Below are 11,566 nucleotides of genomic sequence, written 5' to 3' on the forward strand. Positions count from 1 at the left end.
CTCCCTGCTGACCGCCAGCGGCAGCGCCTCGGTGAGCGGGGGGCTGGCACAGCGTCTGGGGGGGCTGGCACAGCGTCTGGGGGAGCTGGCACAGCGTCTGGGGGGGCTGGTACAGCGTCTTGGGGGGGCCCTCCCTGCATCTGCCTCTCCACAGAAGATGTGAGCCCTCAAAACTAAGAACGTGTCTCTTGCATCTGCTGGAAACTCGGTTGTTTAGTTTTCCCGTGCTCAGCTGAAACAGTCTTATCTCAAAACAAGCTTTCTCTGGTTTTCTTTCTTAGACTAGCACAGCCACAGTGCCCATCTCCTCCCACGTGCTCCTAGCCTTTCCTGGCACTGTCCCACACTGACTTGGCTTCTGAATTTTTCAGACTCCAGCACCAAGCAGAACAGCCTCCTTCTCAGAGTCCAAAGCAGATGACATTGCTCCAGCCAAGAAGGCAAAGCCAACAGCACCTCTTGGTAAGTCCAGCACTTCTCCAGCAGTTCTCTTCTCCTCCAAAAGAGAGACTGTGGACTAGACTAATTCTTTCTTTGCCACCTGAGCCTGAAGTGTGTTTGTGCTGGGATAAGCAAAAACTTTCTAGATGGCAAATGCAAAATGTGATGTCCAGCTGTTTGGAAAGGAAGTACCATGGAGAGTGCTCCAGTTTGCTTGTTTTTTAACAAGAGCAAAACCCAGAAGGGCCAAGTGCTGTGGGGAGGAGGGGGCACAGCCCCCAGCTGCTGGGCTGGCAGCAGCCAGCTCTGGTATCACTGCATCAGTGGTTCTCTCTTTGACAGATTCAGTCCCAGCCTCAAGACCTGGCTCAGGTAGGACACGTGTGACTAGCTGAATGTGCCTGGCCTTGCTGGCAACTGACTTTTTTTAGTTCTTGGTTTTGTTGGTCTTTTTTCTCTCAAAGTTTGCAGTGTTGTCTGGTCCTTCCCTCTCACCCAGCATATTTAACTATCACCACAGGATCTTCTCATCTGTGTTTTCAAGTGCAGATCACATTCTCCTTTGCACAGAAGCTTATTTCCAGGGGAGAGAGGGACAGGCCTCAAACTTACATTTTTCTACGTTCCCCCAATCATTATAGAGAAAACTAGACCTAGGCAGACAGTGAATACTCTGTTCTCTTTGCTTTCAAAAAGAAGGAGCTAACCAGACCTGATCATGGGTGTTTTGTTTCAGAGGGAAACAGGATAGTGCAGGTGCTCCTGAGCTTTGAAGGGCACAAAGTCAATGAATTAATTAAATGTTCTTGTTGCCTTTATCAGTTCAGCAAACCATTGAAGCTTGTGCTCAATGAAGTTATGGGGACTGTAAGCACTCTCTTGAGCTCTGTGCTGGATGAGAATAAACTGCTGAATCGAGGTTCAAGTAGAGTTTCAAGTCATCTCCCCTTCATTAGAGGAGCAACGCGAGAAGTGGACTCGGGTTCTTCCTAGTGTGATCTCAGACAAACAGCATCACCTTTCTGGCCCTGCATTTTACTATTTCTATGAATGCTAATATTTTACCCCCTTGCAAGACAGAATTTTTCAGGTTAGGCAATTTCCCAGTAACAAGTCGTGTGTTGGTGCATCTAGACTGTGAACACTGTTGGAGAACAGCAACTGATTTGTTAGAGCCAGAATGACAGTGTCCTGGTTAGTCCCTAGTGCTGTTTACCTTGGATTCAAAGCCAAAAAGAATTAGCTGTAGCCTGAGATGGGATCAGCAGTTGGATCAGCTCTAAGTTCTCAAGAGTTTTAAAATTTTCTCTGCCTGGAGCCAAAAGAGAGGAGCTCAGTGTTCTGCTGTGACAAGTGGTGTAAATACACATTAATCAAACAGTCCATCCTCAGTAGCTGAACTGTTGTCTTTCCTGTGACTCTGTTCCTGAAGCCAAGTTTTAGGCCATATAGAAATTCTTGGAGCCATCAGGTTTGTGTTGGATTCTGATAATAAAAAAAACAACCTGAAAACAAAAGCTGAGTATTTAGGAGCTCCTTTGCTTTCTTTGTCCTTTTCATTTCCTGCTTTTCCTTTTATTTCCTCACACCCAGCTCTGGCGCCCTGACAGACACAGGAGCAAACCTCCTGTGCCTCTCCCAGATTAGGCCATACACAAATACTTAAAAGTTTCCTTCCTCTTCAGCTTTGCAGAATAAAACTGTCTGGGAGGAACAGGAACGGCCCATGTGAGAAGAGGAAGAGGCAGTTTTCACTTATCTCTCTTCTACACCAGTTCCCCCAATAATTAAGTACATGCCCATGTTGTGAAGCCCAAAACCTGGCTCTTGAGTTCAGAATCCTGGGAAGAGGGATGCTGCTTCATCTACAGTTTCGTCCTTAATTTGGACAGTGTGGCTACTGCACCCTGTTGGGTTCAGTTTGGATGAGGGGAATATGCTCATCTGGGAGACTTTGAGCAGACATTGGCCAAGTTGCAGCTTTTGTCTTGCACGGATGCACGTTTTGAAGGTGTGTTGGTTTTCTCCCCCCTCTCTCTGAGCAGGTAAAGCTACCACCCTGTTCAGCCGTCACACCAAGGCCATCATCTGGGGGATGCAGACTCGGGCTGTGCAGGGAATGCTGGACTTTGATTACATTTGCTCCCGGGATGAGCCCTCAGTAGCTGCCATGGTTTATCCCTTCACGTAAGTAGCCTGTGGGGACTCCATGATTTTTCTGATTGCTTCCCTCAGATTCTCCTGTTGGCTTCCTCCTCTGCCAGTCCCTGCTGCTCTTCACTGTAGCTCCTTCCTGGCCTACATCTCTGCTCTAACACCTTCTCCTGTGCTCCTGCTATCAGTTTGGCTTTGCAGACCTGCTATTTCCCTCAACCCTTGGTTCTGGGCTGCTCTGGAGCAGCTCAGTGTTAGCCATAGGATTTAAGTCCCACTTCATTCTCTTTCAAAAGGTCTCAAAATTCTGTTTCTGGCTCAGCAAGTGAGGAGGGCAGGACTAGTTGGACTGTCATTAACAGCCCCCTGAGTAGAGGCAGGAAGGCTGTGTGAGGTTTCCTCCACTCATCTGTTTGCTGCACTGAGACACCTTGATCTGTGCTTGTGGCAGCTGGAATTGTCCCCTTCAAACATTAGTCAGAATCAGAGCAGCTCTGCTAATAAACTAAAGCAGGTCTGCCATGTAGCCGAGCAAAATAAAATAAAAATAAATCCTGTCCATTCTCCTCATGGCAGTAGCTTCTTGGCAGGAAGTGTGTGGATCCTTCAGTGGGATGCAGTTCTCCAGAGGTGTTCTCCCTCTCATACCTTATCCCTGCAGCTGATGTGGATGAGAGGGGCTATTGTGATTTCAGACTGCCCTTGGAGGGGCCTCCAGAGCATACCTGGGCACAAGCTGCTGGGTAACTGTACCCCAGGAACAGGGAACCTCCCTGTCAAATGGGACAAGCAGTGAGAAGCAGAGCAGAGTCTGCCTGGGCTGTGAGATGGGAGGAGGTTTGTTCATGTCTGTGCTATTTCCAGACATCCAGAATAACTGATATCTAATCAAACTCTGTCCTGCAGAGAATAGGCAGCCTATAATTATCTGATTCTTGTTGACCTTTTGGAGGAAGCCAGGCTGGCAAAACCTGGGATGTTCTGTTACAGGTGACCAGCATGGAAACACAGCCAATGTCTCTAGGGTCTTACAAGGTTGCACAGATGCTCCAGTTCTAACTGGAGGTTCTATCGTGTGCAAAAGCCTCCAGTGAAACCTCCCTCCAACCAGTGTGGGGTGGGCAGAGTCTCACTGTAGCAGAACTGGAAAGCTGACTGGCACTCACATTGCTCTCCTGGCTGTTCACCACAGTAACTGGTTTCCTGTTCCCCCACTCCAGGATTTGTTCCAGCCCAGTAATGCAGCTTTGCATGCATCTCATTCATTACTCTTTCTGTGCCTCATTCTGTCTTCCAGCTTGGAGTAGAATTGAGGCTCTGGTAACTTCAGTGTGGGAGAGCTCACTCATCCTGCTGGATGCCTCTGTCCCCATTAGCTCGTCTCCTTCCATATGCTGCTCTGTTCTATACTCTGAAGATCCTCCTGCTGTTAGTATGGTCCCTCCCCATGTGCACTCACTTCCTAGTGAGTCTCACAGTCAGTCTTGGTGTCTGAGAACTGGGGTTTGTAAACTCCTCTGTCTGCATGCACTGTACCCCTTGGTCTTTCCAGCAGCCTTTAGACTCAGGACTCTTTCATCTTCTCCTCTGTAGTGGTGACCACAGGCAGAAGTTCTACTGGGGCCACAAGGAAATCCTGATCCCAGTCTACAAGAATATGTCAGATGCCATGAGGAAGCACCCAGAGGTGGATGTTCTCATCAACTTCGCGTCTCTGCGCTCTGCTTATGACAGCTCTGTGGAAACCATGAGCTACCCACAGGTGAGTGAGGGGTTGAGAACTGCAAGAAAAGAAGGAAGCTCTTGTCAGCAGGTGTCTGCTAAAGCATGATGGCATTAGCAAATTGGCTTTGTCTTCCAACTTTGCAGATAAATACCTCAATTCTGCCTCCTTGTAGGCTGTAAGGAGGGTCCTGGAGTTGCACAGCAAATTCTAATGCTGGCCTTGCAGTCTGTGTAGAGGAGCTCAGCACCTCTTGGTTAGGAGTGTTTCTTGGGGTTGGATAAGACACAGGGCTGCTCTGATGTGCAAGGGGAGGCCTGAACAGTGCTCTGAACATGCTCTGAACAGTGCACTGAGGCTGCTGTGAAGGTCACAGGAGATGGATCCTTGCACTGGGCCTTCCTGTGTGAGTCCCCAGCACGGCCTCCCAGGTTGTGCCCTGTGGGCAGCTGCCCACTCCTCTGCCCTGCAGAGCTCCTTGGGGTGACAACAGGGGGGAACTAATGGGCTTTTTTCCCGGATGCAGATCCGCACCATTGCCATTATTGCTGAGGGCATTCCAGAGGCCCTGACACGCAAGCTGATCAAGGCAGCTGATAAAAAAGGAGTCACGATCATTGGGCCTGCAACTGTAAGAGCTGGTGACCTTTTTCTCCTCTTGTCCCTCTGTCTTTATCTTCAGATCAGCTTTCTCTGAAAGATACAGTACCTACTACAATCCATTTTGTCTCTAGTCATATCAAGTGCATGTTGGTTTCTCATTTTGAGGTCACTTGACTGTCCTCTATGTAAGTCCTAACAAGGCTCTTAGAGCAGAGTTCTTAAGTTTCATGTATATTTTAAAGGGCTTCACATCTTTCTCTAATTTTCTTCCAGGTTGGTGGGATCAAACCAGGTTGCTTTAAAATAGGCAACACAGGAGGCATGTTGGATAACATCCTGGCATCCAAGCTGTACCGCCCAGGCAGCGTGGCCTACGTCTCCCGCTCGGGGGGAATGTCCAACGAGCTCAACAACATCATCTCCAGAACCACTGATGGGGTCTACGAGGGGGTGGCCATTGGAGGGGACAGGTAGGAGCCTGAATCTTCATCAGACACTGATTTGTAGGTCAGTTAGCAGAAGATTCGTTAGTATATTCTTCCTCCAGGAGTATAGTCCTCCTGGAGGAGGAGGGGCAGGTTGGCTGTTAATTTTTCTTTTTTTTGTAAAAGTTTATGAAACAAATTCAACACCTGCTGTTTCTTCTCTGTTCTCCCCAGATATCCTGGCTCAACTTTCATGGATCACGTCTTGCGTTATCAGGATACTCCAGGAGTGAAAATGATTGTAGTGCTTGGAGAGGTGAGACCAGTTCACTCCTATCTGAGAAATATCCAAGTTTGGGGGGGGGGTTTTTGGGAGCATCTGGCCTGGCTGCAAAGATGCTCAAGAGAGGGGCAGCTGTTCTTGCTGTTCTTGAATGATTGAGTTTTTATTTCATGCTTCTTTAAGCAAAAGAAACTGAGTGTATTCCACAGTCAAGCATCATAGTCTCCCCTACTTAAAAAAAAAAAAACACAACAAAAAAGCACCAAGCAAACACAAAAACCCCACAACCAAAAAACACAACAAAAAAAGTACAAATAAGAAGGCTTTGTTCTGAGATTTGAGCTGTTACTCCATGAAAAAGAAGGAAAAACAAATCCCAATAATGCTTCCATGTGCAACTCAGAGCTGGTTTCTACAAAAGTGCAAAGTTTTGAACTAGCTCAGCTCTTTCTTCCTGCAGATTGGAGGCACAGAAGAGTACAAGATCTGTAGGGGTATTAAAGAAGGTCGTATCACCAAGCCAGTTGTGTGTTGGTGCATTGGTACTTGTGCCACCATGTTCTCTTCAGAGGTATGTGAAAAATGGGGGCAAATGCATGAAGTAAATACATATTTGTGACAGGAAGAAAAAAAGCCAACTTCTCTCCCTGTGCCTAAACTTTCCAGAACTGCCAGTAGTAACTTAAACTGCAGAAGTTAATAAATACAAAGGGTAAAAGTTTTTTGTGGTTCTGTTGTCTGCCACTGGAGATGCAGAAGGGATCCTGCACAGCTGTGAAGGGAGCCCAAAGATCCCAGGGAAGAGAACAGATTGTTGTAGCCACCTGCTTCTGGAGTGGGAATAGGGAAGATCTGTGCAGCTCTGGAGAGTGGGGGAATTTAGGGAGGCAGAACATCAATGGAAGAACCTGGAGTAGTTCCAGATGAGAAAATGCCCTGAGTGCTGCAGTTCTGATTACCACTGCCCAAAAAAGAAGGCACATGTGCAGTCACTGGTACTGCTCTGACACCAGTTTCCTGGGCAGTGTTTTGTTCTGTTTTACTCTGCACAGGTGAAATGCTTGTGTTCCTGATCCTGTCTCTCCTCCTGTGTGCAGGTTCAGTTTGGCCATGCAGGAGCTTGTGCCAACCAGGCTTCTGAAACGGCTGTTGCCAAGAATCAGGCCTTGAAGGAAGCGGGTGTGTTTGTTCCCCGGAGTTTTGATGAGCTGGGAGAGGTCATTCAGTAAGTGGCATTAGCAGGGCACCTTCAGCAGGGGACAGAAACTGTTTGGGCACTCATTCTAGCCTGATAAATTAATATATTCCTGCTTAAGGAAAGCAACTTCTGTTCATTCTGGGTTTTTAAGGTCTAGATTAAGACCCATCTCACTTGTATTTCTTAGAAGGACTTAGGTTAATAAATGAATTCTCTCCCTAGGTCAGTCTACCAAGATCTTGTGGCCAAAAGAGTGATTGAACCAGCTGAGGAAGTGCCTCCTCCAACTGTGCCAATGGATTACTCCTGGGCAAGGGTGAGCTGTGCTGTTTTACCTGCTTTTTGGCTCCTTAGAAACCAGACAGGATGTCTGCTCTGATCCTGGATACTTGTGCTGGTAATAGTGTTGCCTTGGGGGTTTGTCTCTCACTCTGGTGTTACCTGTCAGCTCTCTGGCTGTGCTGGCCCTAGGCTGTGGCAGCTGCTTTGAGGACAAGCTTAAGGTGTTGTTGTTTGGCCACTCGGCCTCCTACTGCCCCAGCTTCCAACGTGGAATGTTTCAAATCACATCTTCATGCTGTGATTTCAGGAGCTGGGACTGATCCGCAAACCGGCTTCCTTCATGACGAGCATCTGTGATGAGAGGGGTCAGGAGCTGATCTATGCTGGGATGCCCATCACTGAGGTCTTCAAAGAAGAGATGGGAATTGGAGGGGTTCTGGGCTTGCTCTGGTTTCAAAGGAGGTGAGGCAGCTTTTTCTGAAAAGCTCCCAAATTCCTTGGCTTGGAGTTTGGCTTGTTCATTGATAGACTTAAGCACAAAAGAAACTCCAGGATTCCTTTGTGAATGAAGATCAGTTGGAAATGCCATCTCTGTAGCCCCTCCTCTGAGACCACATCACATTTCAGGGCTTCATACAGTGTGTTTTCGTCTTGGGATGAAGTTTCCACGTTTTGTGGTGCATTGAGGAAACGTCTCTAATCTAGGCCTGTTTCACACTACTTATAATTGTCAGCTCAACTCTGGGGAGTTTAGATGTATTTGCTGACCAGCTTACAGGGATGGCAGAAGCTTTCTGCCTTCCTCTGCTCCTGCTTTCACTAGAGGCAGTCCTGGCACTAGCTGGGGACTCTGGCTCAGCAGAACAGGATGAGCAGAATTTTCCTGAAGGGGTCCCAGGGAGCTCACTGCTCAGCCTCCTGAGTGTGTGCAAACTCGGTGTCCAAAACCCACCCTCTGCTCTGAGCTGAACAGCTCCTGTGGAGACTGAATAAAGCCCTGACCTCTGGGAAGGACACCAGGAGGCACCCATGAGTGTTGTGACCCTACAGCTCCTTTCTCTGCTCTGCTTCTTTCAAGCATACACCTAAACCAAAAGTCACTGTCCAGTGTAACACCAAGTGTCCTGTTGCTCAGTTGTCTTTACAACAAATTACTTTAATCTCTGTGGGAAACTCTTCTTCTTCCCCACGTAAGTCCAAACAAAATGCCTTTTAACCTTGCCAGGTTGCCCAGGTATGCCTGCCAGTTCATCGAGATGTGCCTGATGGTCACAGCAGACCACGGGCCAGCTGTGTCTGGAGCCCACAACACCATCGTCTGTGCCAGGGCTGGCAAGGACCTTGTCTCCAGTCTCACTTCAGGCCTTCTGACTATTGTAAGTACTTAATCTCCAGCAGATTCAGCTCTGCTGCTCATTACTCTGCCCAGGTTTTATTACTGTAAGTGAAGGTTTATATTGGCTGCACAGCCATGGACAGGTTGGATCTGTTCAGTTGTACTTTGTTGAATTCAAGTCTAAGAGCTTGTTGCTCCAGGTTTGAAACCCAGTCCCCTTTTCTGGTAAGCAAGACTATTTTGATGTCACTCATTTGTCAAACATTTTGTAGAGGCCAGAGTGCTGTCAGCATTGTCCCCTACATGGGGCAAGACCTTACAGGGGTGCCTTGTTTCTTCCAACATTGACAAGTAAAAATGTGAATAAAACAGACTTTGGGTTGTATTTCCCCCCTCACTGTCTCTAGTGCAGATGTGGTGGCTGCATATTGACACTTTGGTTGAGTTACAAATATATCCCGGGTGCCTGCCTGACTTTAACTTCAGATATGGCACATTGAGAGAGCAGATGGGGAAGGGAAACTTGTGCCTGTTTGGTTCATGAGCTGTGGAGTCCTTTGCTGTAATTCCCTTGTGTTTTGCACCCAGGGTGACCGGTTTGGCGGAGCACTCGATGCTGCAGCAAAGATGTTCAGCAAAGCCTTTGACAGTGGGATTATCCCTATGGAGTTTGTGAATAAGATGAAGAAAGAAGGGAAACTGATCATGGGCATTGGACACAGAGTCAAATCAGTAAGGAAGCTTCATTAGTATAAACTATGGGGTTGGGTTTTTGGAGGGGTGAAGGATGGGGGAGAAAAAAAACTTACAAATCCTAAACCTACAAATACTAAATTCCCTGTGTAAGAGGCAACTTTGTGACCGTAATGTGTTCTCAACTTGCAGATAAATAACCCAGACATGAGAGTTCAGATACTCAAAGACTACGTGAAGCAGCATTTCCCTGCCACCCCACTGCTGGACTATGCACTTGAAGTAGAGAAAATTACAACTTCCAAGGTGAAATGTGCTAATATATCTCTCCTCTTGAGCCCTTTTTCTTACTAGGGAGCAAGTGACACGGTGCTAATCCTGTATTTTATTTGCAATGCTTCATAAATTGTTGCTTGGGTTTTGTTTTCCTGTGGTGGACTTTGGGCCAAGTACAACTACAGTCTAGCAAGGCTGGGAGCTGGACACTGGGAAAGGGCTGAACAAACCCAAACCTGGGATCTGTGTTGGCCACAGTACCTGAACTGTTCTTTACATCTGAGGCAGAGCTGGAAACCTGATGGGCTGTGGCAGATGATCTATGGTTTGAACCACAGGCAGGTCTCTTGGTTGGAGCTGTTTCTCCATCATTCTGATGGAGCAGGGTCCTTGCTCACATTGCTGAACAGCCTCCTCTGTCTCCAGACTTGTTTGCCCACAGTTGTGAACAACCCCCAAATTACCCTGTGGGATGGATGTTGCCAGGTGAACATCACTTGCCACTGTTTACATATTTACTGGGGCATTTTTCCATTTCCTGCAGAAACCAAATCTTATCCTGAACGTGGATGGCTTCATTGGAGTTGCTTTTGTGGATGTACTCAGGAATTGTGGCTCTTTCACACGGTGAGTAGGCAGTGAGCAGCCTCTCTCAGGACATGGTCCTGAAAAAATGCTGGGAACTGAGCTGCCAGTGCAGGTGGGACCAGGATTTCAGAGGGACTTTGTAAAGGGAATGTAGCCTGGACTTGGGGGAAGGAAGCTTCCACATGGTGTTGCTACTGGCACTAGGATGGATTCCTTAAATAGATCATTGTGAGGAAGTATTTAATTTATTTTCTCTTGCAGGGAAGAAGCAGATGAATATATTGATATAGGAGCCCTAAATGGGATCTTTGTACTAGGCAGGAGTATGGGATTCATCGGTGAGTTCACCACATTCCTGCCCCTTCCCTCCTGCTGGGGGATGGAGGAGCAGCAGAAATTCTGTAACACTAAACCACTCTTGTTCTAGGACACTACCTGGACCAGAAGAGGTTGAAGCAAGGCCTGTACCGGCACCCCTGGGATGACATATCCTATGTTTTACCTGAGCACATGACGATGTGAGAACCTGCAGTGCTGCCTCGGGAGGTCCCTCAGCCTGCAGAGGGGGCAGCACGAATGGGACTGTGATGTATAAAGGCCTTTGGTACAGACACTGAGCTACCTGGGCAGACTGCACAGCAGCTGTTCTATAAGAATAGAAACTTACTCTAATAAAAACCAAAACTTGTGATATTCCATATGTTACCTGCTGTATTTAATACTGTCTCTCACCTTTTTTTTTTTTTTACTCTTTTTTCATTTTGTTTCCAGGAAAGACTTTAACGGTTTGGGTGGGAGGGTTTTGTTTCAAGTGCAGCTGTACTGAACTTGGGGAAGATCCATTATTCTGGTGATGAGCTGTAAGAGGGGAAGGTGTCCCTCGTTCCCTAAGCCGTGACTTGGGCCTTTGTTGCTGTTGTTTTTCAGTCTGTTACTGTGTTCTCATCTTCAGCCTTTACCCAGAACCCTGGGACCACTGCTGGTGTATAACCAATGTTACTCAAACTCTGCTGTAGTAATTTAAAGTGTAAAGTTGTAACATACTGCTGTTAAAACTGTGAAACTACGTGTGTTCTGGTGTCTGTATTTATGCAAACAACTGCTCATTTACTAGTAATTGCTGGAATATGGAATGTCACTTGTCAAAATAGCCTCACTAGTAACTTCAGTGTCCTACTTGTCTGTATTTTAACCGAACTCAAATAAATGATACACTACTAATTTACTTTTCTGCTTCTAAACTCACTCTAATGGGCTGTCTAATGGGGGTGGGACGAGCTGGGAAACAGTTTAACAAAACCCCAGCCCGGGAGCAGCTCCTCTGTCCTGGCGGGGCCTGATTGACTTAGGGGAGACAGAAACCTGGGCCCTCCCGGCCGGGCCCGGCGCTGCCGGCGGGAGCTGGAGCTGAGTGAAACGAGCGGTTATAGTTGGTGGAGCCCGACACCAGCGATAACCGGAGATAACCCGGTGCAGCTCCGAGCACAAGGGGCTGATCCCGGGGGTCCCTGCGCCCCGGGCAGCGCGGGGCGAACAGCGGAGCCGCTCCCGGGATCCCGGCCCC

The 11,566-nt window shown here is 47.7% G+C and overlaps 2 protein-coding genes across 3 annotated transcripts in view; both read left to right on the forward strand.

Annotated features, from left to right (window-relative positions):
- The window catches only part of ACLY (ATP citrate lyase), an 18,855-nt gene extending 8,310 nt beyond the window's left edge, over positions 1 to 10,545 (forward strand). The window contains exons 12-29 of one of the 2 annotated variants that reach the window (XM_009994148.1): positions 4 to 31; positions 372 to 462; positions 784 to 813; positions 2,487 to 2,628; positions 4,189 to 4,357; positions 4,845 to 4,949; positions 5,195 to 5,391; positions 5,581 to 5,662; positions 6,090 to 6,200; positions 6,727 to 6,854; positions 7,050 to 7,143; positions 7,417 to 7,571; positions 8,335 to 8,485; positions 9,034 to 9,177; positions 9,331 to 9,444; positions 9,959 to 10,041; positions 10,264 to 10,340; positions 10,430 to 10,545. In XM_009994148.1, the coding sequence (XP_009992450.1) occupies positions 4 to 31; positions 372 to 462; positions 784 to 813; positions 2,487 to 2,628; positions 4,189 to 4,357; positions 4,845 to 4,949; positions 5,195 to 5,391; positions 5,581 to 5,662; positions 6,090 to 6,200; positions 6,727 to 6,854; positions 7,050 to 7,143; positions 7,417 to 7,571; positions 8,335 to 8,485; positions 9,034 to 9,177; positions 9,331 to 9,444; positions 9,959 to 10,041; positions 10,264 to 10,340; positions 10,430 to 10,524 (1,996 nt within the window). In that variant the 3' untranslated portion in view covers positions 10,525 to 10,545. The remainder of the gene's footprint in view (positions 1 to 3; positions 32 to 371; positions 463 to 783; positions 814 to 2,486; positions 2,629 to 4,188; positions 4,358 to 4,844; positions 4,950 to 5,194; positions 5,392 to 5,580; positions 5,663 to 6,089; positions 6,201 to 6,726; positions 6,855 to 7,049; positions 7,144 to 7,416; positions 7,572 to 8,334; positions 8,486 to 9,033; positions 9,178 to 9,330; positions 9,445 to 9,958; positions 10,042 to 10,263; positions 10,341 to 10,429) is intronic. The other variant, XM_009994149.1, reaches the window with a different exon arrangement.
- Positions 10,546 to 10,589: 44 nt separating this feature from the next.
- KLHL11 (kelch-like family member 11) overlaps positions 10,590 to 11,566 on the forward strand; it is a 3,252-nt gene continuing 2,275 nt past the window's right edge. Inside the window, exon 1 of the mRNA XM_009994199.1 lies at positions 10,590 to 10,606. Within this exon, the coding sequence (XP_009992501.1) occupies positions 10,590 to 10,606 (17 nt within the window). The remainder of the gene's footprint in view (positions 10,607 to 11,566) is intronic.

Source organism: Chaetura pelagica, unplaced genomic scaffold (genome assembly GCF_000747805.2).
Source record: "Chaetura pelagica isolate M959 unplaced genomic scaffold, ChaPel_1.0 scaffold963, whole genome shotgun sequence".
NCBI classification, from domain to species: Eukaryota; Metazoa; Chordata; class Aves; order Apodiformes; family Apodidae; genus Chaetura; species Chaetura pelagica.